Source organism: Rosa chinensis, chromosome 6, assembly GCF_002994745.2.
Source record: "Rosa chinensis cultivar Old Blush chromosome 6, RchiOBHm-V2, whole genome shotgun sequence".
NCBI classification, from domain to species: Eukaryota; Viridiplantae; Streptophyta; class Magnoliopsida; order Rosales; family Rosaceae; genus Rosa; species Rosa chinensis.
In genome coordinates, this window is record NC_037093.1 from 9,096,222 (window position 1) to 9,123,139 (window position 26,918).

At 39.1% G+C, this 26,918-nt stretch overlaps 5 protein-coding genes and 1 long non-coding RNA gene across 7 annotated transcripts; 4 read left to right on the forward strand and 2 right to left on the reverse strand.

Moving 5' to 3' along the window:
- Nucleotides 1–127: 127 nt before the first annotated feature.
- Nucleotides 128–3,611, reverse strand: LOC112173177. 2 transcript variants are annotated; one of them, XR_005801236.1, is made up of 5 exons: nucleotides 3,370–3,611; nucleotides 2,738–3,287; nucleotides 1,338–1,421; nucleotides 454–684; nucleotides 128–357 (listed from the first exon to the last, which is right to left on the reverse strand). It is a non-coding gene; the product is annotated as an uncharacterized LOC112173177 (long non-coding RNA). The 2 variants fall into 2 exon arrangements; XR_002925474.2 differs by lacking the exon at nucleotides 454–684.
- A 608-nt stretch (nucleotides 3,612–4,219) lies between these two features.
- On the forward strand, nucleotides 4,220–5,134 carry LOC112170769. The gene has a single exon (XM_024308072.1). It carries the CDS (start codon nucleotides 4,220–4,222, stop codon nucleotides 5,132–5,134), a length of 915 nt encoding a protein of 304 aa, XP_024163840.1.
- A 182-nt stretch (nucleotides 5,135–5,316) lies between these two features.
- On the forward strand, nucleotides 5,317–6,144 carry LOC112170770. Its single transcript, XM_024308073.1, has one exon. The coding sequence runs from the start codon at nucleotides 5,317–5,319 to the stop codon at nucleotides 6,142–6,144; it is 828 nt and encodes a 275-aa protein (XP_024163841.1).
- Nucleotides 6,145–11,308: 5,164 nt separating this feature from the next.
- Nucleotides 11,309–14,380, forward strand: LOC112170771 (photosynthetic NDH subunit of lumenal location 5, chloroplastic). Its single transcript, XM_024308074.2, has 6 exons — nucleotides 11,309–11,355; nucleotides 11,618–11,661; nucleotides 11,771–11,859; nucleotides 12,697–12,751; nucleotides 13,691–13,776; nucleotides 13,987–14,380. The coding sequence occupies exons 1-6, from the start codon at nucleotides 11,324–11,326 to the stop codon at nucleotides 14,137–14,139; spliced, it is 459 nt and encodes a 152-aa protein (XP_024163842.1). The 5' UTR covers nucleotides 11,309–11,323; the 3' UTR covers nucleotides 14,140–14,380.
- Nucleotides 14,381–17,051: 2,671 nt separating this feature from the next.
- On the forward strand, nucleotides 17,052–19,504 carry LOC112170772. Its single transcript, XM_024308075.1, has 3 exons — nucleotides 17,052–17,153; nucleotides 17,265–18,677; nucleotides 19,385–19,504. The coding sequence occupies exons 1-3, from the start codon at nucleotides 17,052–17,054 to the stop codon at nucleotides 19,502–19,504; spliced, it is 1,635 nt and encodes a 544-aa protein (XP_024163843.1).
- Nucleotides 19,505–20,516: 1,012 nt separating this feature from the next.
- Nucleotides 20,517–22,913, reverse strand: LOC112174312. Its single transcript, XM_024312053.2, has 3 exons — nucleotides 22,225–22,913; nucleotides 21,378–22,120; nucleotides 20,517–21,288 (listed from the first exon to the last, which is right to left on the reverse strand). Exons 1-3 carry the CDS (start codon nucleotides 22,805–22,807, stop codon nucleotides 20,854–20,856), a joined length of 1,761 nt encoding a protein of 586 aa, XP_024167821.1. The 5' UTR covers nucleotides 22,808–22,913; the 3' UTR covers nucleotides 20,517–20,853.
- Nucleotides 22,914–26,918: the final 4,005 nt, after the last annotated feature.

Consider the following 26,918-nt stretch of genomic DNA (forward strand, 5'->3'; position numbering starts at 1 on the left):
GATGTTTTACAACTTTGATTATATGCCGTAAAAGACCATTTTGCATGTCGTAAAAGACCATTTTGCGTGTCATAAAAATTGTCTTCATTCAATCTTCTAATAGACAATACTTTCAATTAAACCCTTCCATTCAAGCATAGTAAACAAAAGTATTCATGTAGTAAATTATATCAATTAAATAACTTCATATTACAAAATCATAGTATAATTAAACTGATTTTCAAATATAGAACATGCTATCTAGATTAGAATTGTCCTCAGATTGATTACAGAGTACTTGAAGGGGCTGATTAATTATAGCTTGATTTGATGCCACATGCCAACCATTTCCCATAAAGAAGTCTTACATCATAGAGCCTACAAAGACAAGCAATGACAATTTAAGCATTAGTGAAGTTTGCCCTTCAATCATTCCAAATGAATAATCCATAAAAGTCAAAACAAATACCATACCAAAATTCGTGGCAGGATCCACTGCCATACTGCTAAAAGTCTAAGACCTCATAATCAAACAGAACTAGTAAGAACTACCAACACCTTAATCTTCCTCCCTTCATTTCAAAATGGGCAGGTCCCTGGTCTTCTCTACTAACTTTGCTCTGAGACTTAGGTCTCAAAGATTTGGACTTTCAATTTCCAAACCAACATGGGTCTCAAAGATTCACTCTTAAGAGCACAATGAGTCTGCATTGTCTTAGATAGAATTTCATTACTCTCAGCAGAAGTGGATACAACTTCATTTCAAAATAACCTACCATATGTTAATTCCCCACGAACTAAAAAAGGAAAAAAATCCACTGACCAGGACTCAGTCATCAATTTCATCAATCACACCACCAAATTCCAATCCCAAACAAACTAACGAATCAAACACTTCTACTGATATTTATGATTGATAAATATGATACAAGCACTTCTACTGTATTCATCTATTGTGCACCATTGCATTTCTAAACAAGGTCTAGAATTACTCTTTTCTTCTCACGCTCAAATTCATTTTATGCTTAATCATATCATTGAAATCCACTGACCAAGACTCAGTCATCAATTTCATCAATCACACCACCAAATTCCAATCCCAAACAAACTAACGAATCAAACACTTCTACTGATATTTATGATTGATAAATATGATACAAGCACTTCTACTGTATTCATCTATTGTGCACCATTGCATTTCTAAACAAGGTCTAGAATTACTCTTTTCTTCTCACGCTCAAATTCATTTTATGCTTAATCATATCATTGATCGTCACATTGGTTTATTAGAGAGAGAAAGAGAGGGGCACAAAGATCTAGTTCCCAGTTAAAATACCATAAATAGACTACAGACTTACATGCCCTTTCTTTTCAACGTTCTCCAATGCCCTTGCTAAGCACTCTCCAATCTCTCGTTGACCATTTGCAAAAATAGAGGGAACCTGATCATTATATATTTAACTGTGAATCTCTGATAAAAGAAATATTTAAACAAACAGAGCAACCTACATTTCATATAAAAATCCAGTCATTGCAATGAATAATAACCACGACCACAAACAGAGGCTCATAACAACCTTGGTTCAACAACCTGCAGCAATTCGGTAGCACAGGGAGGAATGGACAGAAAATTAATAGATTCTATCATGCTGCTACGGTTTATTTCAATGTAACCAAAGATGACTATATCCAAATTCTTTTTGAATACCAAAAGGAACAATTAAGGCAGATGCCCAACTCCCACAACTATGTCTAATAGCTCATTAATCTACCTTCACTCAAACAGAAGTTTAATGAATAGCCCACAGGCCACAGGGCACGTCCCTGAATACAAAACATTCTCTACCACACAGTTCCTATTTATAATTTCTAATTACAAAAAATCACTTGAAACTAACAAGCCAGACCTAACTCATCACTCTTAACTCTAAACAAAAACAAAGAAAAACCATCATACTTCAACAATAGCCCACAAATCCATACAATCATTTCACCCAAAATAAAACAAACATATTATTGTGAAGAACATGGAAGAGCAAAAAATAAAAAGAGGGGCTCGAGTAAATGACCAATTGATCAAAGTTGAGATCTACCAACTTGAAGCATACTTGAATAACGTCACCTAAAAACGATCCATCAAGCATCTAGGCATCCAATTGTTCAGACTAAACTAGGACCAAAACTATGAAACAACATCCCATGCATAATAAATTCATACACATATTCGCAATCATCCCTGCAAGAGCATAATCACACAAGTGTTAAGAGTAACACAAAACATATATACCAAAGGTAGTAGGAATCTGGACGTCGAGCTCAGACATGAAAATTGGTTTATTCGGGCTTGCTGACTGGAATGCTCAGACCCAGAACAAATTAGAAAACTGAGAAGCAAATCGAATCCACAACTAACAATCAAGAATTGCTAAGACTGAAATCGAATCCATATGAACAAATAAAAGCTAAGAAGCTGAGAAGCTAAGACTGAAAACAAAACCCAGTTAAGGGCTAATTGATAGTGTCATTACATTCTTGTTGTTTCAATATAAGAAAATTAAGCAAGTGCAAAGATATACATTCACTAAGATAAAACAAGTACAGCAATTAGTGTGATATTGAGCCGGTGCGGATAAATGACAAGTTGAAATAATGGAATTGATCCAAAACATCAGCTCATTAAAAAAAGAACATGTAATCTTCAAAAGTGCCAAAGCATATATCATTTAACTGACATTGTGTCTCTCTAAGAAGTTCTCACCTCTCAATACACATCCATACCAAATAGAAGATCCTCTTCCCACTTGAACATCACCAATGACGGAGGCACTTGGGCCACAAATGCATCCTTGTCAACAACAGGAGCTTTATTGAATACATTCTCAGTTGTCTAGTTCCTCCCCCTTCTGAATTAAGAAACATATAGCTCAATGGTCATCCAACCCCAAACACGCCACCACTTCACCACCGCAAGGAAGAAGACCTAATGGCTTCCAATACTCAAAAAGCCATTCCCAAATTTTCTATATTTCACGAGAAAGTCCATCTACAATTTTTGACATTGAAACTATCTTCTATCACTTCTTCTGTAAATGCTAGATGGTAACGATCAAAGTACTATACTTTGGTAGATTATAATCCAATAGTGAAGCACACTCCTACATTTAAGACATTATCAAATCTAAAGGATACACACTGGTCTCGCACAAACAGATAATCCAAAACGAAAAACGAATTGCAGAGATTGAAATCGAAACCCTAATAAAGGATACACACCGGTCGCGAGCATCGACAAGAAGAATCCATCGTACCTTGCAAAGCAAAAAAAATCACAATTCGAAATCAGAAACCTGGCACAGTTAACCTAGGCAGAGCAAGAAGAAAGGTACTGACCATTTGAAATCGACGCCTCTGATGGCCATGGAGGTCGAGCTATGCACGAATCGCTGCGAGTGAGATACAAGATCGGACGATACTCATTTGAGGAAGGAAATGCTTGAATCGGACGCCGATCTTTTGCGGACGGAGAGAGGTCGCCGGAAAAAGAGAGAGGCGGTGAGGGAGTGAACAGTGAACCACCACTGAGTCGGCGAATCGGAGTCTTTGGACTCTGACCCTGAGAGAGAGGGCTTTGCTTTGATATTCATCTGGAAAATACTAAAGCAGAACAAAAATGAGGAAAAGTAATATTTTGAAAAAAAAATATAAAAAAATATTAAAAAAAAAATAAGTCGTAAAAAATTAATAAAATAACTCATTTTCAACACATATATTGTGCATGCCGTTAATAAATAACTAAAGTTACGGCACACATATGCACGTCGTGAATGACCTGAATAAAGACATTCCGACGGCACACATGAGATGTGCGCTGTAAATAACAGTCTTTTAGGGCACACGTCAAATGTGCACAGTAAAATGTGTGCCATAAAAGACTGATTTTGCTGTAGTGCATGAATGTGAATGAAACTTGTCAACTGACTGACTGATATATAGCCTGTAAATGCGTGAGATATCATTGTGCATGGGACTAGGAAATCCATAGTATTAGGAGACCGTAAAAAGAAAATCTTTCCCAAGGAAATTTGTTATAAGAAATATCCCATACTTCTTTCCTTGTTTCCCAAGAAATTAATTCCTATAAAGGATCAGAGCCGACCTAAAATCTCTGACTCGTTCCAAATATTTCTGAACCCTTGATTGATCAAATCAAATCTTGCGTTAATTTCTCCAACTATCCCATATGGCTTCTCAGTTTTGTCTACTAGGGCCGTCGGAGCTCCGCCGCCCTAACCTCCCCAAAACCAACCGAACCCTTATGACAACCTCAGAATATCAGGACCCTTCGCTCTCAGACTTAAAGCCAATTTTAGAGTTTATCTTCGAGGATGCGAATTACGCTGGAAAGCCGGCTGTTCCGGCAGAGAGAATTTCCAAATATAAGCTGGATGACAGAGGGGAAACGGCTTGGAAGGTTGGCCCTCTCAAAACCCTCAAGCTTATATTGAGTCTCAGAGCGGCGGGGAAGCTTGACGATGATGGGTTTTACAGAACCCTGTTGTGGGTCCACAAAAACCATCCTTTAACCCTAGCTTTGAATCTCAAGGTTTTTGGGGATTTAGGGTCGTTCAAAGATGTGCTGGGAATTCTCCATAAGGTTTTGGAGGAATCCATATGTGGACATTATCTGTGGACTCCATATGGGTACTGGTGGACTCCATATGGGTACTATTTTTCATTCCTTGAAGGGTACGAGCGTTTAGAGAAGGAAGGGTACCCTTGGTCAGGATACGGGAAGGAAAAAGAGGAGAAAAATAAAGTTGAAGAGGTAGTTGTAGCATGGAGAAAAGCAGATGACATTTCAAAGGCTAAAATTGCAGTTGAGAGGTACCAAAATGACCAAAGGTATCGAAACTTGCATTATCAAGTAGCTGATTTGTTTGCAGGGTTTTTGAAATCTGATCTCAAATTTTTGGAATCAGGTGAGATTGAAAACATCAGTTTTGCAGCCAAATTTTGCCCTTCAATTGGTTCCAAATATGATAGAGAAACCTTGATATGTGAAGTCATTGCAAAGAGAATTTTCCCACGTGACGATTATGAAGAGTACAAAGATATTTGGAACCCCATTATGGTTACAGGGTTCGTGATCGTTTGAGGAAGCAAGTACTTGTTCCTCTCCGCCATGCCCTAATGTCAAGTCAACTGAACAATACTGCTCCGAGAAAATTGAAGATGCCACCTGAAACGGCCAAGTCTTTGAATTCTATGAAAATTTATAGGAAGATTATGTATTATGGGGGAAGCTATCAATTCAAGCAATGTATGAAGATTGTGGGCATGTATGGTGATGGGTTAAAACTTCCTCACCAAGTAATAGATTCCTTGAACAATGGTCAGAGTAGTGATGAAATTGCTGAGTTTCAATGGCAGAGACTAATCCGAGAGTTGTCAGACAAAGGGAAGCTCAGGAATTGTATTGCTGTGTGTGACATTCCTGAAAGCATGAGAGGGACAACCAACGAAACAGTCTGCATTGCAATGGGGTTATTGATTTCGGAACTGAGTGAATATCCATGGAAAGGAAAGGTTTTCTCTTTCAGTGATTTTCCCAAGCTTCATAAGTTTGAAGGAGAGAATCTTCGATCGAAATGTGAGTTCATGAAGCAGCATATGGAATCTGCAAAGAAACTGAATTTCGGAGAGATTTACGACGGAGTGTTGGAGATTGCCATCAAAGAAAAGCTAGGGCACCATCAGATTCCGCAGAGGATTTTTGTGTTCACAGACAAGGATTTTGACATGGCATTCAAAAACGATTGGTTTGATGATTATGCAAAGGCTCTTTATGATTACAAAAATAGAGGGTATTTGTTTCATGTGCCAGACATGGTATTATGGAATCTTAAGGGTTCCATTTCTAAGCCAATGGCCATTTATAGCCTAGTGAAGGACCAGGATGTGGGGATGATTATTACCGGGTTTTCTAGCAATCTGCTTAGGTTGTTCTTGAATGCAGAGTCGGATTCACGATCTTGTGCACCCCAATTTCAGGCACCTTATGGTTTCAGTTACAGTTTCGCACCTAAATTGATTCCTAAACTAGAGGATCTGTTCAATTGTGCAGTTTCTAGAGGTGAATTTAAGAACCTGCTTGTATTTGATTGATCAATGTTTTGAAATAGGAAAATTTGAATAATCAAGAACCATTATTTTGGAATTCAGAAAAAATTTCCTAGAGTTGTAGATTTCTATTGTTTCAATGTTTCTATTGAATAAGATTTTGCTACTATTGTTTCATGGGAACAAGGAGAATTTTGGGTATTACCATTGAACAATTAAAGAAATCCACAAAAGAGAAAAGTGAACAGCGAAAATTGTTAAAACTGTTAAAGGAAAAACATATTATGTGTCTTCATCAAAGCGACTGACGGAAAGGGAATCAAGGAATCAGTGATTACCATCAATCAACACGATCAAGGATCAATCAGCATTTAATGTCATCATTATAATTGATATTTCCGTTGTAATTCTCTCCCTATATAAAGAGACTATGAAATGAAAAGAGATCTCAATTTACTTTTACAAAAACGTGTCATTTTAGTGACTGTTTTTTTTTTTTTATCGGAAGAAGAATTCATTCACAATCAACAAAGAACTATATCAAGGAATATATAGTGGCTTCATTAAACCCACCACAAAATGGTTGGGAAGTGTATCACATTCCATTGTAACTACCTTGTAAGAGCATCTCCAACAATGATACTTATATTCATAGTTAAAAGTAAAATATAACTAGTTAGCTATTGAGTTATACTCCAGCAGAATACCTAAATCTCAAGTTAAATTTAGGTTTTAGTTAAATTTTCTCTCATCCTAGCTAAATATAGCTAGAGAATTTAGCAAAAGTTAAATTTTTTTTTTTGAATCTAAGGATGCCAGCCATTTATTGATAACAAAAACTTACACATTACAAACGTCAACTGCAATTGTAGCTTGTAAAAAAAACGGGAACGGAAAAAAAGAACTCGGCTTGCTTAAGAGAGCAAGCATGAGTAGCCAACAAATGGGCTACCTTATTGCCCTGTCTACCCACATGACTGACATGAAGAAGACCCTGTGTTGCTCCCAGGGCCATGACATCATCATAAAGCCTACCAAGCAAGGAGGTGTTAGCAGATGCCTTCGAAGAGAGTTGTCGTTGGACCTCCAAGGCATCAGTCTCCAATATTGTAGGACCAAAATCATGCTCCAATGCAAACTCTAATGCAACTTTACATGCCAAAATCTCTATGTGCTCCGGCAATATTAAACCAATCAATTTACTAGCATCACCCCCCAACAAAATCCCATGCTCATCCCTAAACACAAAACCCAGCCCACCCTTTCGAGTAGCATGATGAAAAGCACCATCAACGTTTATTTTGACCAGACCCACCGGTGGAGCTCTCCACACCGCCCTAGGCTTGCTTCGAGATCTGAGAGGCAGCATATTGTGGAACCTAAATTCCTACAATTTGGACACAAGACCCACGCTAACATCCCCAGCGGTCCTCTGCTTTTGATTCCAGACCCGATCGTTTCTCTCCTTCCAAATCCCCCATAAGGAGAAAAGGAGTTCTCCCAACTGAGTTAATGACAGTTGTTGTACGCACTGAGCCAGCCAAGTAATAACATCATCAACCATATTACTGGGGTTATAACAAACCTGACGAAGCACATCATTCTTGTGGAGCACGGCTTGAGTAAAAACACAATCTCGACACAAATGTAGAGTTGTTTCGTCTTGTGTCTCGCATAACACACATCTATGTGAGTCCAACACCACCCTCTTTGACGCCAAACTACCCAAAGAATGAAGAACATCAAATCACACTCTCCAGATATGTATTTTAGCTTTGTTTGGGATGACCACACTCTCCAAAGCTTCTTCCAAAACCCTGCCCCAACTGGGAGTCGTAATGGGTTGTAGCTAGAAGAATGCACAAAAAGAGATCGATATGCGGTCTTGATAGAGAACTGACCATCCTTCGAGAGTTTCCAACACAAACGATCTTGCACATCCCGTCGACTCAATGGAATGGTAGCAATCACTTATGCTTCCTCCTCCGAAAAAATCTCATTTAACAAGGAAACATTCCACCTTCCTACTGCCAGCATGAGCTCACTCACCTTTCTCACTTCTCCCGCTACACCCGAGTATGTAGGTCTCCCAAGAGGTAGAGCTACCACCCAATTATCTGAGAAGATGTCTAACTCCCTCCCATTACCAACTTGCCAATAACAGTTTTCTTGCAGAAATTCTCTAGTAGAGAAGATGCTTCTCCATGAGTAGGAAGGAGAGGCATGTGGCAAAGCTTCCCAAAAGGACTGACTCAGAAAGTATCTCGCCTTATATATACGCGCAATAAAAGAAGAAGGATTCTTCAAAATTCTCCATGCTTGTTTTGCAAGCATTGTCGAATTAAAATTGGATAAACTACGGAAGCCTAACCCGCCCTCCTCTAGCGGATTACATAGAGCATTCCAATTCTTCCAGTGGATCTTTCGTGCATATAGAGTACTTCCCCACCAAAACCTTGCACATTGTTGTTTCAGATCATCACAGAAACTCTTGGTAAGCTGAAAAACACTCATAGCATAAGTAGGTAGTGCTTGAGCCACCAACCTGATCAAAATATCCTTCCCAGCCCCACTCAACATTTTACCTTGCCAAGCCGTAAGTTTCTTAGACAGCCTCTCTTTAATGTATTGAAAAGTAGCCATTTTCTTTCTCCCTACGTAAGTAGGAAGACCTAAATATTTTGCATGAGAATCCACAACCTCCACCCCCAACAAACAGGAAATAGCATTTTGTAGATCGACATGCACATTTTTGCTAAAAACCACCGAACTCTTAGCAAAATTTACAACCTGTCCAGACGCTTTCCCATAAATATCCAAAACTTCCTATATGATCATAGAACAAGATTCCACCAAAACCTGGGCATAGAGCATACTATCATCCGCAAACAATAAATGGTTCACCAAAGGTGCATTAGAGCATACCTCGATACCCTATAAGGAACATGTGATCATTCTCTGTTGGAGTAATGCAAAAAAACCCTCAGTTCCAATAAGAAAAAGATAAGGTGACAGAGGATCCCCTTGTCTCAGTCCTCGGCTAGGAATGACATATCCCCGTGGTCTCCCCCTCACCAAAAAGGAATACTTTACCTTATTCACACACTGCATTACCATCAACATCCAACTCCTGGCAAAACCCAAACGAATCATAACTTTCTCCAGAAAACTCCACTCCATTCTATCATATGCCTTGCTCAAGTCTAATTTCAAAGCAAAATAACCGTCGTTCCCTTCTCGCTTGTTGTGTACAAAATGGGCTATCTCATTGGCTACCAAGATATTGTCCGCAATCAATCTGCTGGGGACAAAAGTACTTTGGAAAGGAGAAATCACTTCAAGTAAAATATCTTTCAGTCTGTTAGCACACTACAAAAAAGAATTCATTTAGCTTCACCAGTTAGCGTCGGCGTGAGAATGCCGTCGCCATTGATCTAAAATTCGCTACGGCAAATGTGGCGTCGCAAAAAGAAAAATTATTTGCCACGGCATGGAGTTGCCGTCGCATAAATATACCTACAATGGCTACGGCATATTCTTTCCGTCGCCAAATTTCTTTAATTTTAGCTACGGTAATACATGCCGTCGTGTATTTTCATTTTATACATTTTCTTTCATGTCTGCAAGTTTTTAGGTTTTTGGGTTCAGAAACTTAGTTCTTGTTCCCGCTCATCCCGCTTACTCCATCTAGTCCAGACAACGAAGTCGACCATAGCAATCTCTCAAACTCTCAGAATCTCATCCCTCTCTCTCCGACTCTCAGACTCACTCTCCCCCAATCTCCTCCGCGGATGATGGTCAACGGCATGGGCACAGTGGGCCGACGACACATCAATCTTCTCTCAATCTATCCTCGAATTTGATTCCGGTCCGACCCTCTCCTCGAACCCAATCTGGCCGGTAGTGACTTGTCCTCTCTCTCTCTCTCTAAAATCTCAGATCTGTTTGAAGATCTGAAATCTGAAACCCAGTTCTTGGTTTCTCAATTTCCCCTGTTATGTGTTTATTTCACTTTAATCAAAATTGAAATAGTGTAGGCTGTGTTCTATACTTCTCAGGTCTGATTTCTGCGAAATTGGGAGTTTCGAATTTCCGGAATATTGTCTTGATTCCATTCTTCTGGGCTTGGTTATTGTGGTGTTTGGATGGAAATTGGGGGTTTTGGATTTCTGGGTTTTTGGTGAAATTGGGTTTTGGGTTTGGTTTGTTTGATTTTCGATTGTGGAATTTGAGAATAAGGGTTTGGTTTTTGCTTCATTGTTTATGGCTTGGGTGAGAACGGTGTTTGTTTGTTTGTTGTTGTTTGTTTGTTTGATATGTGAACTGCTGATGTCGAATTTTTAAGGCATCTAACTATAGATTTCTTCATTTGAGTTGTTAGTTCGACATACATATGAAATCCACCAGTTTAATCATTACATATGAAATATACTTTTAGTGATCCACTCACCAAATCATTGCAAATACATCTGCAATGAAGAACATCTATTGTTTCCTTCAATTATTAAGATAACATCATAACATGAGTAGCTGAGAGGTTGAAATAATTCCCCTTGATGTGGTAGGTATCAAAGAATAAAAACAAAAGTAGTTTAAAACGAAACCTAAATTCATACAGTTGTTTTACTTTGATATAATTGCAATATGACATAAAGCAGAGCAGAGTTAGGAGTGTAGTTTGATGCAGACTAGATTGTTCAATATACAAGAGTTGTCTGATTTGAAATTAAAAAACCCAATCAAAAATTCAATTGGTGGGTATTTGAAATTTGGATTGCGAATGCTCTATGTTTTTGTTCAGATTCATGGCTGCTAATTATTAGCTTTTAGAATTTTAGCCCTGGATAAAGGCTTGATAGAGGTTGGCTTTATGTTTGATGAGAGCTTATAAAACCTTTTTTCTTTTGGGATTTTGTTGAAAGAGAAGAAGAAAAAAAAAAGAAGAACAAGAAGAGGAATAAGAAAAGGAAGAAGAAAAGGGAAATCGAGTAAATTGATCATCCCAGGTACTTTTTCTGTGAATTGCTGCCCAGTATTTGTCACTTAAAACAAGTTTCCAGCTTTTGCTTATTTGAAATACTATTTACCATATCTGATTACTCATGTTTATTTACGGGTGTGTCAATGGTTGCTGAATTTGGAGTTTGATGTGATTCAGTTTATAAGGGATGTAAGATAAAAGCGAAGATTTTCTTATCAGCTATTGGAATTATTGGATTTTGATATGGGGAGGAAGGGGGTGAATTTGGGTGGTAGGTAAGAATGATTTTCTGGGTTTCAGCTATTTATGATCTTTTGAAAACTGGAGTTATGATTTTCAGGGTTCCTTTCTTTCTTTCTGCTGGGTTTTGGATCTTGGCTATTTGGCTATATATGTAATAGAGCTTGGTAGCTAAAAATATGTGCAGCTACTATTAGAAATATAATTAACTAATCAGTGTTTGCTCAATTTGACTTTCAAACCTTTGTGGTTTTTTTTTCTTTTCTTTTTTCTTTTTGCTTTCACTTCTGTTTACAGCAAATTTGCTTTCACTGTGGAGAATTTCCGTTCCCTTTGCACAGGTTTATAGCTTGTTGCTTGTGTAGTCTGATTTTTGAGTGATTTGACTGGCCTTTTGAGTGTATTTTCATTTCGGGTGAATTGTTTTGTGTGTGTGTGTGTTTTTGTTAGGTGAGAAAGGCTTTGGGTACAAGGGTTCTGCCTTCCATCGTGTGATCAAGGATTTCATGATTCAAGGAGGGGACTTCGATAAGGGCAATGTGGGTGCTTTTCCGTTCTTTCAAGATTCATGGTTTTTTTTTGTTTTATCATTGTTTAGCGGTAAATAGATTTCTGTTCAGGATTTAGTTTCAGATTTTGGTAAATCGAATGGAAGAGTGGAGATGATTTTCTGTATGCTAAATAGTTTGGTTGCAAGTTTAAAATAGTAGTAAACAGAAAGCCTATTGGGATTTCTTTGTTAGTTTAGATTGCCATGGTAGCTTGAATAGGTTTCTTCTCCAGCACAATACTTATGGCTCGACAAGTTTGGACTAGATATTGCCAATTTTATGGTGCCTGTGTCATTATGTCCTATGTTACACATACTTTTTGTTAATTGGTGATTTCGTTCGCTCTGTTTGCCAACCTAGCATTGCCTTTTGAACTTGAGATCCTAAGGTTTTTTTTTTTTTCTCCGGTATGAGGTATAGCATGTCTACTCTTGTTCAGAGTTCTGTGAAGTTTTCTGAATGTCTACTAATGACAGTTGCATCTTTGTCCGCTAGTAAAAAAGGTTGTTGATTCCTTAGTATTTTAAATTTTGAAGGTATGACCATCTAGAATGCTTTACTAAACTAGGAAATTAGCCTGTCAAGGGAGTTTAGAAGTACCCCTTATGGTCTGTATTTCTAACTTATTTTGTCACTTACTTTCCCAGGAATTTTGTTTCACATTATGCATTCCCTTTATCAATGTGAAATTTACAAATATAATTTTTTTTCTGAGAAATAATATTGTTTGTCTGTGTTTGAGATTCTTTGTTTGGTTAGAGATAAAAAAATGAAATTAGAATAAGGTTGGCGTGCTTATATTTGGAAGCCGGACATGTATTGCAGGGTACTGGAGGCAAAAGCATTTATGGGCGTACATTTAAAGATGAGAACTTTAAGTGTAAGTGTTCCTCTTTCCTTTATTCTTATGCCTTGTGTAGGACTGACTTGCTGGATAAATCCCTTCCTAAGATATTTAATGTTCAGAAAGAAAAGATAATACCATAGTAACTTGACCAGGATTTAGTAACCTTTCATGTAGTCCGGGTAGGGCTGTCAATGGGTCGTGTCGGGTTGGGTTCGTGTCGGGTCAAGGTATTTATCGTGTTGCAAGATACAAACCCAAACCCAACCCATTTAATAATCGTGTCAAAAATTTAAACCCAAACCCAACCCATTTATTAAACGGGTTACCCGTTTCCAACCCGCTTAACCCATTTAATAAATAGGTTGTGTTGTGTTTGACAAAATGACTCATTTAAGGGTTAACAATGCGACCAATTTAACTAAAAAAATGCATAAATTGATTAAATTTGCTAAAAACTCCACAAGACAAAGAATATAAATAATTATATATAATTCATAAATAATTAAATCCAATAATTATAAAGAAAAATATTTCAAATTGTCTAATCCTATGATCAAATACTCCCAACGTCTAAAATTTCAGGATAAAATATAGCATAATCGGGTTATACGGGTTCACTTCGTGTTGGCGGGTTGACCCGTGGCCGACCCATTTATTAAATGGGTCATGGCGGGTTGACCCGTGGCTGACCCGCTTTTTAATCGTGCGGGTTCAACCCGCTTTATTTCGTGCGGGTTTCGAGTCGTGTTATCGGGTCGTGTCGGAATTGACAGCCCTAAGTCCGGGAAGTTAGAATTCAACAGGAATCTTACTCCAGCAGTCCCGTGAATGTATTTTTATTGACACCATAATTTCTTTCTCCTATAATATGAGGATGTTGAATCTGGTTGCATCTTTTTCGGATATTGATTATGAGATGTTACATGACTGTATCACTGCACTCATAATCGTGCAATGTGTTTTATTTTGCAGTGCTTCATACTGGACCAGGAGTTCTTAGCATGGCAAATGCAGGCCCCAATACCAATGGAAGTCAATTCTTCATATGCACAGTACAGGTAAGACCTATTGTTTCTCTGTATCAACATAAAAATCTGAATAGAAATTTTATTTTGCATTATTGGTGCAGTCCAAAGATAGAAAACACACAGAGGAACTGTGATATTTCTAATGCGGAAGCTACACATCAATTCTAAGTTTCTTTTCAGAATATGGTTATAGCTTATTTGTGACTTGATATATGTTAATCTATAATTGCTTGGTTTCAAACGCCATGGCTAAATGGGAGGCACGTTGTGTTTGGGCAAGTTTTGGAAGGCATGGAAATTGTTAGGCTGATCGAGTCGCAGGAGACAGATAGAGGTGACCGTCCTACAAAGAAGGTAGTCATTGCTGACTGCGGAGAGCTTCCAGTAGCCTGATGAAGATCACTTTTAGATTGCTTTTCCCTTCTGCATCTTTTTGGGCTTATGTACTATCTTGTATCTACCCAGTCAGAGGCCTTTGTTTCAGATTTCGTCCTGCGTGGAACGTCAACTTTTTCTTTGTGTCTGTATTCCTGATGGTAGAGTTTTGAGAACTGGGAGTTGTAGCCGATTAGGAAAACTTGTTTACCAAATGAATGTTGAAGGATGTTTTAGAACCGCGGATGTGAGAGTTAAATGAACTGATGATGGACTAAACGTGAATCCATCTTTGGCTATATAGATCTATTGTACTTTGTTCTTGTCGTCCTTATATCTTTTGGTGTCAAAAAAAAAAAATAAAAAAAATCTGGCAATGCATATTTGCATGCCAGATTTTTTTTTTTAATTCATAAATAAAATTTTGCGACGGCAAGTTTACCATCGCAAAGTTTTGGTAGCGGTCAGTGGCGTCGCCATAGATATTTGCGACGGCATTTTGCAGTAGCAAAATTCTTGCGACGGCAAGGGGTTGCCGTTGCTAATAAGCTTGCGACGGTGCATTTGCCGTCGCAAATACCAATGGCGACGCCCTCAACGACATCGGCGCAATTGCCGTCTCTTAGTCGTCGCCATTGGTCTTTCACGACGGCAATTTTACTTTCCGCGACGGCACATCGCCGTGGCAATTTGAATTTTTTTTTGTAGTGGCAATAACCTTTGAACAAATCTTATAGATGACATTACAAAGCACTATTGGTCTCAAGTCGGCCATATTCTCTGGATTACTTACCTTCAGAATTGGACAAATATGGGTGTAATTTATTTGCTTCAGCAACTGGCCCGTCTGTAAAAAACTATGGACAGCAGCAAATATATACTCGCCAATAAGCTCCCAGTAGTGTTGGAAAAACATTGGAGGCATCCCATCTGGATCCAGAGATTTGGTGGGATACATCTGAAAAAGAGTAAAATGCACTTCCTCTATAGTGTAGGGCGCACAAAGCTGAGCATTCATCACCTCAGTAACACATGGATTAATGGCCACTAGAGTCACATCCACTGCTGCAACGTCAAGTCCAGAGGCTCGAAACAATTCAGTAAAGTAATCAGTCACTACGGTCTCAATTCCCGCGTCATCTTCATGCCAAATCCCATGCACATCATACAGCCCTAGTAATGTGTTCTTTCACTTCCTATTTTCTGTTTTTCGATGAAAGAAACCAGTATTATGATCCCCTTCTTTCAACCATGTAACTTTAGCACGTTGCTTCCAAAACAGCTCCTCTTGGAATAGTAAATTCTGGAGCTTGTCCATCATCTCCTTTTTTTCAGTTTGCATCATCTCCGATAGGAACACATTCAATAACTCCTCCAATCTAGAACGAATACCAATCATTTGTAATTGCCGGCCCCGGAACACCTCCTTCTGCCATTTATTCAATTGGATTCTAGTGTGCATGATCTTCTTGGTTATACAATACATGGGAGTACCTGCCACATATGTTCCCCAAGCCTCCTTCACCACTCTATCGCAATCCGCGTGCTGTAGCCAAAACGCTTTGAACTTGAAGCGATGACACTTAGGTCCAGTCGACAGAGGGACCGAACTTGCCCTTAGCAAGAGGGGAACGTGATCAGAATCCGAAGGTGCCAAATGAAGAACCCTAGCATGATGAAAGATGTCGATCCAAGAGGGAGTGCAAACAGCCCTGTCCAGGCACAACAAGGTATCAGAATTCCACCAAGTAGCCATCGCCCCCTGAAACCTACATCCAAAAGATCACAATAACCTATCACGTCCCGAAAACCCCGCATCTGTCTCTTCAGCCAGATGGGACTTGCAATCTTCTCCCCACTATTCAGAATCTCATTGAAATCCTCAATCACCATCCATGGAAGGGAATCCAAGTCAGCTAGGTCACAGAGAAGCCGCCAAGAATGATCCCTAGCCTATCCCCAGTTCTTGCATGTCCATAAAAACCTGTCAGTCTCCAAGATGGGAGTCCAGCTACACCCACCACCACTGCATCAATATGATGCACTGATTTGGTTCCTATCTGAAGCTTCAAATCATCATTCCAAAAGAGTCCCAGGCCCCCCGCCTGTACCGAACTCAACACCTCCTTCGCATGTGCAAACCCTAAGGACAGACGGAGCTTTTCAAAATCTTCAATTCTGCTAATCTTTGTCTCACATAAAAAGACTAATTGTGGACGATTCTGAGAGCACAAATCCTTCAGCACCCGAGTTGTAGCATTGTTGCAGATACCTCTGCAATTCCAACTAAGAACATCCAGATCCATAGATGTCAAAATTTGCTTCCTTAGCCAAGAAAGTAACCCTAACTCGAGAGCAGCTAGGTCAGATAACTCTAGCAAAAGTTAAATCTAACTTTTGTTTAGGTATTCTGCTGGAGTAGAATTTTAGCTTAAAATTAGCTAAATATTAAATTTTACTTATTTAGTCTGTTGGAAATGCCTTAAGCCCGAGATATCATAGCGGGATTAGTATCTCGGGCTTAGTAAATCCATTATTTAGTGAGATAATGAAAATCGATCGTTTCTAAGGAAATAATGAATATCCCATATTTCTTTCCTTGTTGCCCAAGAAATCCCAATATAAAATTTGTAAACCGTTCCACACAGAAAGAAAACCTAAGAGGTTAATTCCCATATGGCTTCTCCGTTTTGTCTCCTAGGGCCTTCGGAGCTCCGCCGCCCTAACCTCCCCAAAAACAACCGAACCCTAATGACAACCTCTGAACACCAGGACAATTCGGTCTCACGCTTAAAGCCACTCTTAGAGTTTGTCTTCAAGGATGCACCAGAGGGGATACGGCTTGGAACGTTGACCCTCTCAAAACCCTCAAGCTTATATTTAGTCTTAGAGCGGCAGGGAAGATCAACGATGATGGGTTTTACAGAACCATGTTGTGGGTCCACAAAAACCATCCTTTAACCCTAGCTTTGAATCTCAGGGTTTTTGGGGATTTAGGGCTGTTCAAAGATCTGCTGGGAATTCTCCATAAGGTATTGGAGGAATCCATATGTGGACACTATCTGTGGACTCCATATGGGTACTGGTGGACTCCAAATGGGTACTATTTTTCATTCCTTGAAGGGTACCAGTGTTAAGAGAAGGAAGAGTTCTATTGGGAAAAAGAGAGGAGAAATAAAGTTGAAGAGGTAGTTGCAGCATGGAGAAGAGCAGCTGACATTTCAAAGGCTAAAATTGCAGTTGAGAGGTACCAAAATGACCAAAGGTATCAAAACTTGCATAATCAAGTAGCGGATTTGTTTTCAGAGTTCTTGAAATCAGATGTCAAATTTTTGGAATCAGGTGAGATTGAAAACATCAGTTTTGCTGCCAAATTTTGCCCTTCAATTGATTCCAAATATGATAAAGCAACCCTGATATGTGAAGTCATTGCAAAGAGAATTTTCCCACGCGTAGATTATGAAGAATACAAAGATATTTCGGAACCTCATTATGCTTACAGGGTTCGTAATCGATTGCAGAAACAAGTGCTTGTTCCTCTGCACAAAGTGCTACAGTCATCATCAGTGAACAATGCTGTTGAGAGAAAGAAGTCATGGTCCCAAAACCTTAATGCCCTGAATTGTTTGGAAACTTATTGGGAAATCTACAATTATAGGTGCTCCATCATTGATAGGGATTTAAGCCAAAGCAGATTAGAACTATTTAAGCTTTACATGAAGATTATGGACAGGTTGGGCATAAAAATTGATGACAGGCTAAAACTTCCTCACCAAGTAATAGCTTTTTTGAACAATACACAGGGTAGTGATGAAATTGCAGAGCTTCAGTGGCAGAAACTAGTCCAAGGGCTGTCAAACAAAGGGAAGCTCAGGATTTGTCTTGCTGTGTGTGACAGCTCGTTGAGCATGATAGGAACAGACAAGGAAATGGCGTGCATTGCAATGGGATTATTGATTTCAGAACTGAGTGAGAGTCCATGGAATGGAGTGGTTTTCTCATTCACTGATTTTCCCAAAATTCACAAGATTGTAGGAGAAAGTCTTCGATCGAAGTGCGAGTTCATGAGGCAGATGGAGTGTGATGAGAAAGTGGACTGCTTAGAGATTTACAACCGAGTGTTGGAGATTGCCACCACACAAAAGCTAAACCACATAAAGATGCCAAAGAGGGTTTTTGTGTTCACCTACAAGGATTTTGTTGAGGCCTTCAAGTATGATTGGCCGGATGATTACACAGAAGCATATAACAATTTCAGAAAAAGAGGGTTTGAGTTTAATGTGCCAGAGCTAGAGTTTTGGAATTTGAAGGATTCCATTGCCAAGCCAGAGGTGATTTATAGCCCAGTGAAGGAGAACCAGAAAGTGGGGATCATAATAACAGGGTTCTCTAGCAATCTACTCACGTTGTTCTTGAAAGGGGAGGCAGATTCAAGATCATATGCAGCTCAATTCCAGGCACCTTACGGTATTGATTTACAGTCAGTACCAAAACTGCTTCCTAGAGTAGAGGATGTGTTTGATAGTGCAATTTCAAGAGAAGAATTAGAGAGCCTGGTATTGTTTGATTGATTTAAACGTCAATGTAATGAAACAGGAAAATTTCAATGTAATCAACAAGCAGGGTATTGCATTGTAAGTTGGGTCGTTTACTTATAGAGCTTTTCTGTTACTTCAGAGTTCAGAGATTTAGAGCCATGAATGCCTCTTTCCAGAAGTCTGCATGTCTCCATATATTTGTCCTTGGACTTGAGTTCTTAAGTTACTTGTTTACGAATTAGAACGGAAATCCAATATATCAGACACCAAACATTATGTGCATTGTAAATTTTACAATCTTGTATATTTAATTCAAATTTGAATAGGAATATTATCAAATCTAACAATGAGTTCAACAGGTGGTATTTCAGATCACTGGAAAAGTCGCTTCTTTCTGGGATGAAACGGTGGATATAAAAGTCATAAGAGCTTTGGTTAACTGCAAGGTGAAAATCTTTTTCAATTTAGAGAAGTGCATGTATTTTAAATGCAGAGACTAACTCTTCTATCAATCTTAAAAAGTTGAAAAAGTTGCCATATTTGATTAATTGAGGAGAAGGTTGTTGTTTTGTGTGTTAGTTACTTTAATCTGGTTTTCGTTTCCACACATGGACCACAGGGACATCTACATATAAATTGAAGCAGATAGGAAGATAAGAACACAGTAAATCAGCACTAGAATGGCAGCTATGAGGTTTAAATTTATATCTTGGCTTTTTATGCAGGTCTTCTCAGTTCAAGCTGCTGCAATGGAGATTCTCTCGGCAGTTGCCATGACTAAAGAAATTCAGCCTTGCTTATCTTTAGTAATTCACCGTTTGATGTTGGGAACAATAAATACTTGAATACTACTTATTACCGGGCAAATTTCTGACTATATGGGAAATCCTTCAAGAACTCCACTGGTAGATTTTCAGATGGACTACCCTGGCTATCATTGGTAAGATTCTGTATTCTTACTCTATTTAACACTAGAGATTAATACAAAACTCATAGTTAATATCAATTTTTGCTGAAGCTGCATATGCAAATTTGCCACTTATACCATATTTACAAACTGATTTTGACAAGTACACTCAAGGGGCCAACTCTGCTCGGGCTGGAGCTCTAGCTGAACTCATCAGGGATTTGTGTGTGATCTGCATCTGCCTTACTTATCGACCTCCTTCAGATTTGGTGACACTGAAATTAGTAGTGAGCTGTTAAAATAAAATCTTATTATCTCAATCCTAGATTGTACATGCAATTTCAAAAGGACTACAGTAAGGCCTTTTTACCATCTGTAAGTAACTGTTCTTTCTTTGGTGGGGTAAAAGGAATGGAATCGATGTTAGAATGCTATACTCGCAGAGAGTAACTAGTTGTAGTGCTAAGTACAAACTTTAGATCTCTCTTTATTAATTACCATGATTTTCTGTTTTCAGGTGAAAGACCTTATAACTCAACCAAGTTATTTCAAGAAGGTAAGGAAGCAGTTGAACAGAGGATAGGTGCACCTTGATGCAGAAGCACACACACTGCTGTCCAAAGCTGTTTACTTAATTAGCATTGCAAGCAATGATTATTTTGTCCCATTCACAACACATTCCAGCTTGTATGACCAGTTGGTATGAATCCCACTCACATAAAGAATATACCGGCATAGTCATGGGAAATTTGATATATGTGATCAGAGTAATATATAACAGATGAAACATATACCACTATTGTCCTCTTTTCCTGACATTTTGCATTATGCCCTATATGCAAATTTGTTTTTCAATTAAGTTACCTTATGTATAATTTGTCAGAAGATAGGAGGAAGTATTGGATTTTCAAGCTTGGTTCCTCTGGGTTGTGTACCAAGCTCAAGAGCACATAAACCAGGAAACACAGGCATATGTGTGGAAGAAGTAACAGAACTACCAAGCTCAAGAAGTTGTACACATAAGTCCAGAACGAGACATTGGGAGCTAAATAAGGTGCTACCCTCCGAAACAAAATAATGTCTGTTACCGGAACACAAAAGAAGTAACAGAACTACCAAGCTCAAGAAGCTGTACACGAGTCCAGAACGAGACATTGGGAGCTAAATGAGGTGCTACTCCCCGAAACAAAATAATGTCTGTTACCGGAACACAAAAGACATACTGACAAGACTAGGATAACCGAGTGCCGAAAAAGATGATCCAGCAATTGCAATTTCCCCCAACAACTACGCTTCATTAGCATCATCCGAAGAAGGTTTGTCCTCAGGTCTCATCCCATGTATCCACTCATAGTCAGAAGACTTCAACCCCATTTCCTCATCGAATGCATCAGGCCCTTCAAAAACCCTGTCTTCCTCTTTTTGCTGACCTTGGACCCATCCTAGTCGGAAGCTTTTGCAAGAACATTTAGTAACTTGGCTCTGGTTCAACTCAAACTCTTTCGCCCTGTTCGTAGTCTCCTTTGACAATTTAGCATTCAACTCGTCAATCTTCTTGTTCCTGTCCTCAACTTCTTTGGATTTCTTTGCAACAACCTCGCCCAACACCTTCAGGTCGTCTGCAACCTTCTGAGTCTCTTGCTTAGCCTTATGTATGAGGCTCCACAACCTATCCTCAGCAGCTTCCGTCCGCATCAAGAGATGTTGAGTCATCGATGAGGCCTGTTAAGAGAAGGTGAAAAAATGTTGGATCAATTAATGCATGCCTTACAGCATGTTGACAAAAGACGAGCTAAAAGTATAAGAAGTACCGATTGCAGGCTAAGGGCCACCTGCGCTGCAAGATCTCGCTGGCTCAATCCCATAAGCCTTTCGTGATCAACGGGGTTCAGAGCCAAGGCCTGTGCCACTGCCAAGCATGCTTCTTTATCGAAAGCAATGGGATCTCCCTCCAACACATAAGAGTCATCTTCCTTTCTAAATGTTAACTGCAATGGAGCCTTCAGGGGTGGTAGTGACATGTTCCCAGAACCTTGAAAAGTAGTGTTGGACGAAGAGGCCACCAGGGAACCAGGAGAAGATTTGCATGGCGACGGCTGAATCTGAGGCGTATGAGGCAGCTCAAGTCCTCCTTCGCTTCTATGGGTAATCTCACTTTCGGCTTGAGACAACTTCTGTTTCTTGGACTTTTTCCCTTGTGGATTAGGAACTTTTATGCGATTGATGTCCATGTCGTCCTCTTCAAGATTTTCCGGCTCTTCAAAGGAATCTCCAACCTTGAGACTCTCTGCAAATAAAGTGGGAGTGCGTTCAGAAGTCAGAAAATTGCTTTCTAACTCGACGACACGATTGAACAGCCTTTCTCCTCGGAGATTAGGCTCCAACAATTGCAGACACGAACAATAGATTGGTCCTGATCGACAGTTAGAAATGTCCTCTAGGTCAGCACTGGAGCAAAACAGAGCCGCATTCCAGCCCCGACGCAATACGTGTTCTTTCAACCACGTCATTCGAGACTCATCCAAAACGGAATCCATAGAACAAGGCTTATATTCTGCACACATGCGTGAACGAGTAGGGCCTTAAGGCTACATACAAAAGGCAACACCACAACGAAAAATGTGAACAAATGAAGTGTATATATGGTAAGGGGCATACCGATCTCCTTAGAGAAGACTTTAGGAACGTCCATGGAAAGCTCTGGCGCTGCCCACTCGCCAAGAACCATTAGCGGCTCATTTTTCCACCCGGTGACGTTGCCCATCTTTTCTTCAAAGACTTTCCTTTGTGGACGAGGAGAAAAGTGGAAAAACAGAGCCTTTTCGAAAATACGGCCGCATCTATGAAAATAAAAGAAGTCGCCTAGGCCCAATGATACTTCCCACTTCATGCCCATGACTAATAACCCGCAGAGCAGCATGTATGAAATGGGATTGAATTGCATAGGATGCAAACCAGTAACACGCCACAAGATTTGGAATATAGGATGAAGAGGAAATTTCAAGAACCTAAGATGGTGAGAAGAGACCACGAGGGCATTTTCAGGAATATTTTTGCCGGTGAAAATATTAGCCCCTTCGGGAATAGCATGGACGGAAACTCGGTTCGAATTCACAAAACTATTCCTCACCCGTTGGATTTGGAAGTCTTTTGGTTTCCAGAACACAATCTCATCAGCTTTATGATGTTCACTACTGGGGTTCTGCCCTACTCTTTTCGAAGACCTAGTTTCTCTTGCCATGACAAACGGGAAAAGAAAGAAAAATACTAAACACTAGGAGCAGACTATAGTTCACAACAATCCAACTAATGCAGCCAAGACTAGTACTCTACCATCTACCCATAAATCAGGCAAAGTGTGGAACAGGAACTTACAAGGAGTACATGCAGCGGCTACCGGCGGCGACGGTCGTCGAAATTGCCAGGTGACGTGAATGACTTGGCGGTACGATCTCGTAATGCAGAAGAATACTCTGGTGGACTTCTCTATTAAAGAAAGGGGTCTGTGCGGGAGTTTCAAAAACAATAAAGTTAGGGGAAACATGCATCCTCAGGGGCAGACAATTCAGAGTTCCAAAGTTCAAGATTCCAAAGAAAGAACAAGAAAACAATGAAATGGCAGTCGCATGCTATGGTAAAGTAGTTTGAAACTTTGAACACCAATTTCTAGAGTTCCACGTTCAGCATTAGAAGATGTGTAATTAAAGTAGACAATTTAGATAACTGGAAATTATTCTATGCACCGACGGTGTAAGTGACCCAACACTTATAAAATAATCTCAACCCTTGATATTTATTATCAACTTTATTTTTAATAAACAAAAAGTGTATTTAATGCAATCTAACCATTCATTTATGTTGGTGCAAGTGCACGGTGGTGCTCTGAATAATCTCTCTTTAGATAACCTGCAATTAAAGACTAAAAAAAAAATATTATTATTATTAATTTTTAGAAGAAGCCATTAATTGCATATTATTAAACAATTTAGAGCATCTCCAGCAGAAATGTCAAAAATTTTGGGTCAAATTTGAATTTAACAGATGATGTGACAAATAACATTTTGTGGACTTCACCTCCAACTCATCTACCAAATCCAACCCAATTCAACCCCTCAACCCCTTCTCGTTTTTTTCATTTCCCCTTTTTGTTGTTGCTTTTGTTCACCGTTTCGGCTGGATTTGGTAACAAAACGATCAAAACCCATCTCATCATCAATTTTTCATCAATCTTTATTTTTCTCCTTCTTCTGTTTGGTGCAAAAACTCTGTCTTCTTCTTCTTCTCCTCTCTCTCTCTCTCGCTCTCTCTCTCTCCCCCTCCCTAACTATTCCATATAAGATTTTAGGGGAGGAGAATAACCACAAACAAAAAGCAAACAAACTCAAAACCAAAATTTCTCCCTTTTTATGCTCAGACCAAGATCTGGAAAAAGCATCAAAACAGAGAAGGAAAGTGTGAAGACCCGAAATTCTCAGTTAAATGTTTTGTAATTCGATGTTTGTTTAATTGTATGATATATGAATTTTGGGCATGATTCGTATGTTGTTGTGTGAGAAATTTGGTTTCGAATGATTTTATTTTCGAAACGAACGTTATTTAGAGGGTCATGAAAATCGACTTTTTATACGTAAAGAATTTGGAAAAACTTCCTTCACGAAAGTTGTAGAGCTCATTGAGTGCATATGCAGAACGCAAGAATCGGAGTTCGTATGAAGAAGTTATAGCATTTGGAAAAGTTGCCAAATTGGATATATATATATATATATATATATATATATATATATAAATGGAAAGTTGCCAGAAATAGGGTTTCCATTTTGGGCAGCCGACCTCTCTCTCTCCTCTCCTCGAACCGAAACAGGGCAAGTTTTTGCCGGCCCTTTTCTTCCTCCTCCGACCACCAAACCACACCAACCCACGCCGCGGCACTCCCGGTATCGACGGCAGGAACGAGTTTTCCATTTCCGGCCGAATTGAGTTCCAACCAAGATTTCTCTTAGCTCCGGCCACCAAAACTTGAGTTCTTTGGCTTGTTGAACTCGCCTCAACCTCCTGATCAAGCTCCAAGAAGGACAGCACCTGAAGTGAAGGTTTTCTCGTTCGTCGGAGCTCTCGCCTGTTTCTGGAAAATTTCCAGCCAAACCAGACTGTTTGAGGTATTTTCGATAACTTCCGTTCATTTTCTGACTTCGAGCTAGTTATGAAAGTTGCTCAAAATGATTAAACGAAGAGGAAAAGCTCGGCCCCGACATCATAGGCGGTGGTCGGCGGCGGCTCTGCCTCTAATTCTGGCGACCATTTCCGGCCACTTCCGGCCACCTCAAGGACATTTTCTGCCCATTTTTATGTTCTACATGTTTATACGATCATTTCGATATATAGCATGTGAATTTTGGAGATCGTATGATTTAGTTATGAATTTTACGATTTCTCTCATTCGGTTTGTGATCCGTGAGGATCAGGCCGTCCGATCGACTTGTAGTTTTGCTATGATAATCGTAGGACTGTCCCGATGACTTTGGGTGGTCACGGGTGAAGATCCGACCGTTGGATCTTCGTATAAGTGCATTTCTTGAATTGTGCATTAAGTTAAATATAGTTTTGATTAGGTATTTGACGGATTTGTTAGCGGACGATTGTGAATCGTATTTTGAGCTGTAAGAAGACGCAGCGGGAGTTTAGAGGTGAGTAAATCTCACGTGGTTCATTTACGAACCGAATTTCATTATTACATTTAATTGCTATGTGTGAAAAATGGTTTGAGAAAATGAGTTTTTAAAGTATATAATAAATGAATTTCTTGGTTTTTATTCCATGTGAACTATAGTTGGTATTAGTGGTCATTCCTGAGTGGATGATTATGTGTATATATATATATATATATATATATATATATCTACATGATTTTATATGATATGGTGTGACATTGAGGTGTGAAAGTGTGATAACTTGGGTTATGATATGTCATTGGTTTGAGATTTGTCATGATATATTATGTTAATTGACTTTGAATGAAAGAATAATGATGGTGATGTTTTAGAATTACAATTTATATGGTAATTGGCTATTGGATTGTGAGAACGCGTATGTGAGAATAGTTATAACATTTGAGTCTGAGGGACCTTTAAATGTTCAATCAATGGATCATAGGCTACTGTGGGGAATGTGTGATTATATCGTAAAGGTGAACCTAGGCCAAGGTGACACTTTACGATTAAGCTAGAGCTCTAGTTTGTCAGCGATTGTGTGACATGAAAGCAGCGAGTTGGATTACTCGTGATCATGAACACGGGTTGGAGAGTTTGTCTTCCATTGTGTGACATGAAAGCAGCGAGTTGGGTTACTCGTGATCATGGACACGGGATGGAGGTTATGAGGTGTCGAGTGGAGAGACCTTATTTGAAATGGTTTTGAGTTGTTAATGAATGTTGATTTGTGTTGAAAATGTTGTGATTAAGTTGTGTTTTTTTTTTTGTGATTTATTAAATCAATCGTTCATTTCTTATTTACTCACGAGCTTTGCAAAAAGCTTACCGGGTTTTGTGTTGTTGCAATCCCGGTACACTATTTAAATGGTGTAGCGGATAATCCTGCAGGTCAGGATAATCAGGGTGGAGAGCGAGCTGAGTAGGGCAGCAGGGTTGACGTCAGCACTTGGTCTATTTTGGTGTGTTTTATAGACTCTTTTGAGCGTAACTTTTATTTATGGTGGTATTGTAATATTTGACTCGAGAGATAGTTTGCTACGAGTTTATATTATGATTTGCGAGACGCTGGTTTTAAAAAAAAAAATTCAGGACGTTATTTGTGTTGGTTATTATTCATGTTTCGGATTTGAATTTGTTATTCAAAATTCGGGGCGTGACAGAAAGATCAAAGTTTGAGTCTTGATTAGAAAAGAGCTTAGCTTGACTTTGCCATAAGGACGGACACAAGCAAAGCCCAATTAACAGAAGCAGTAGAAAGAGATTGAATTATTGGGATTCATTTTGATATGCTTTTTGGTGTAATTAAGATGTTGATTATTTTGATTAGAATTTGCTTATCTCCATTAATTCACCAACCCCAAATCTCATAGCTAAATTGGACTTTGCGAATATTTTCCAGAAATTCATGAATGTTTGTCATAGTTGTTTCTGGTGTGGTAGGAAGAAATAGAGAGATGAGAATCGGAGAATGATTCATGAAGGTTTGTCATGAGTGGATCTGTTCTGGATAAGACGAGAGAGAGAGAGAGAGAGAGAGAGAGAGAAGAAAATTTTGACAGAGTTGGGGAGAACTGTCAAATTTGACAGATTGGTTTGATATGTCAAATCCACGTAGGAGAGATGGTTTGATATGTCAAATCCACG

What these genes read in the sequence shown, in the direction of transcription:
- LOC112170769 (XM_024308072.1), top strand. Translation starts at nt 4,220, where the DNA reads ATGGCTTCTCAGTTTTGTCTACTAGGGCCGTCGGAGCTCCGCCGCCCT.
- LOC112170772 (XM_024308075.1), top strand. Translation starts at nt 17,052, where the DNA reads ATGTTGTGGGTCCACAAAAACCATCCTTTAACCCTAGCTTTGAATCTC. An exon ending in TGCTGGGAATTCTCCATAAG is followed by an intron (nt 17,154 to 17,264) that starts GTATTGGAGGAA and finishes TGTTAAGAGAAG; the next exon opens with GAAGAGTTCTATTGGGAAAA. An exon ending in GAGAAGAATTAGAGAGCCTG is followed by an intron (nt 18,678 to 19,384) that starts GTATTGTTTGAT and finishes CTTTTTATGCAG; the next exon opens with GTCTTCTCAGTTCAAGCTGC.
- LOC112174312 (XM_024312053.2), bottom strand. Translation starts at nt 22,807, where the DNA reads ATGGCAAGAGAAACTAGGTCTTCGAAAAGAGTAGGGCAGAACCCCAGT. An exon ending in AGTCTTCTCTAAGGAGATCG is followed by an intron (nt 22,121 to 22,224) that starts GTATGCCCCTTA and finishes GCATGTGTGCAG; the next exon opens with AATATAAGCCTTGTTCTATG. An exon ending in TGGCCCTTAGCCTGCAATCG is followed by an intron (nt 21,289 to 21,377) that starts GTACTTCTTATA and finishes TTCTCTTAACAG; the next exon opens with GCCTCATCGATGACTCAACA.
- LOC112170770 (XM_024308073.1), top strand. Translation starts at nt 5,317, where the DNA reads ATGTATGGTGATGGGTTAAAACTTCCTCACCAAGTAATAGATTCCTTG.
- LOC112170771 (XM_024308074.2), top strand. Translation starts at nt 11,324, where the DNA reads ATGGGGAGGAAGGGGGTGAATTTGGGTGGTAG. An exon ending in TAAAGATGAGAACTTTAAGT is followed by an intron (nt 12,752 to 13,690) that starts GTAAGTGTTCCT and finishes TTTATTTTGCAG; the next exon opens with TGCTTCATACTGGACCAGGA. An exon ending in TCTTCATATGCACAGTACAG is followed by an intron (nt 13,777 to 13,986) that starts GTAAGACCTATT and finishes GCTTGGTTTCAA; the next exon opens with ACGCCATGGCTAAATGGGAG.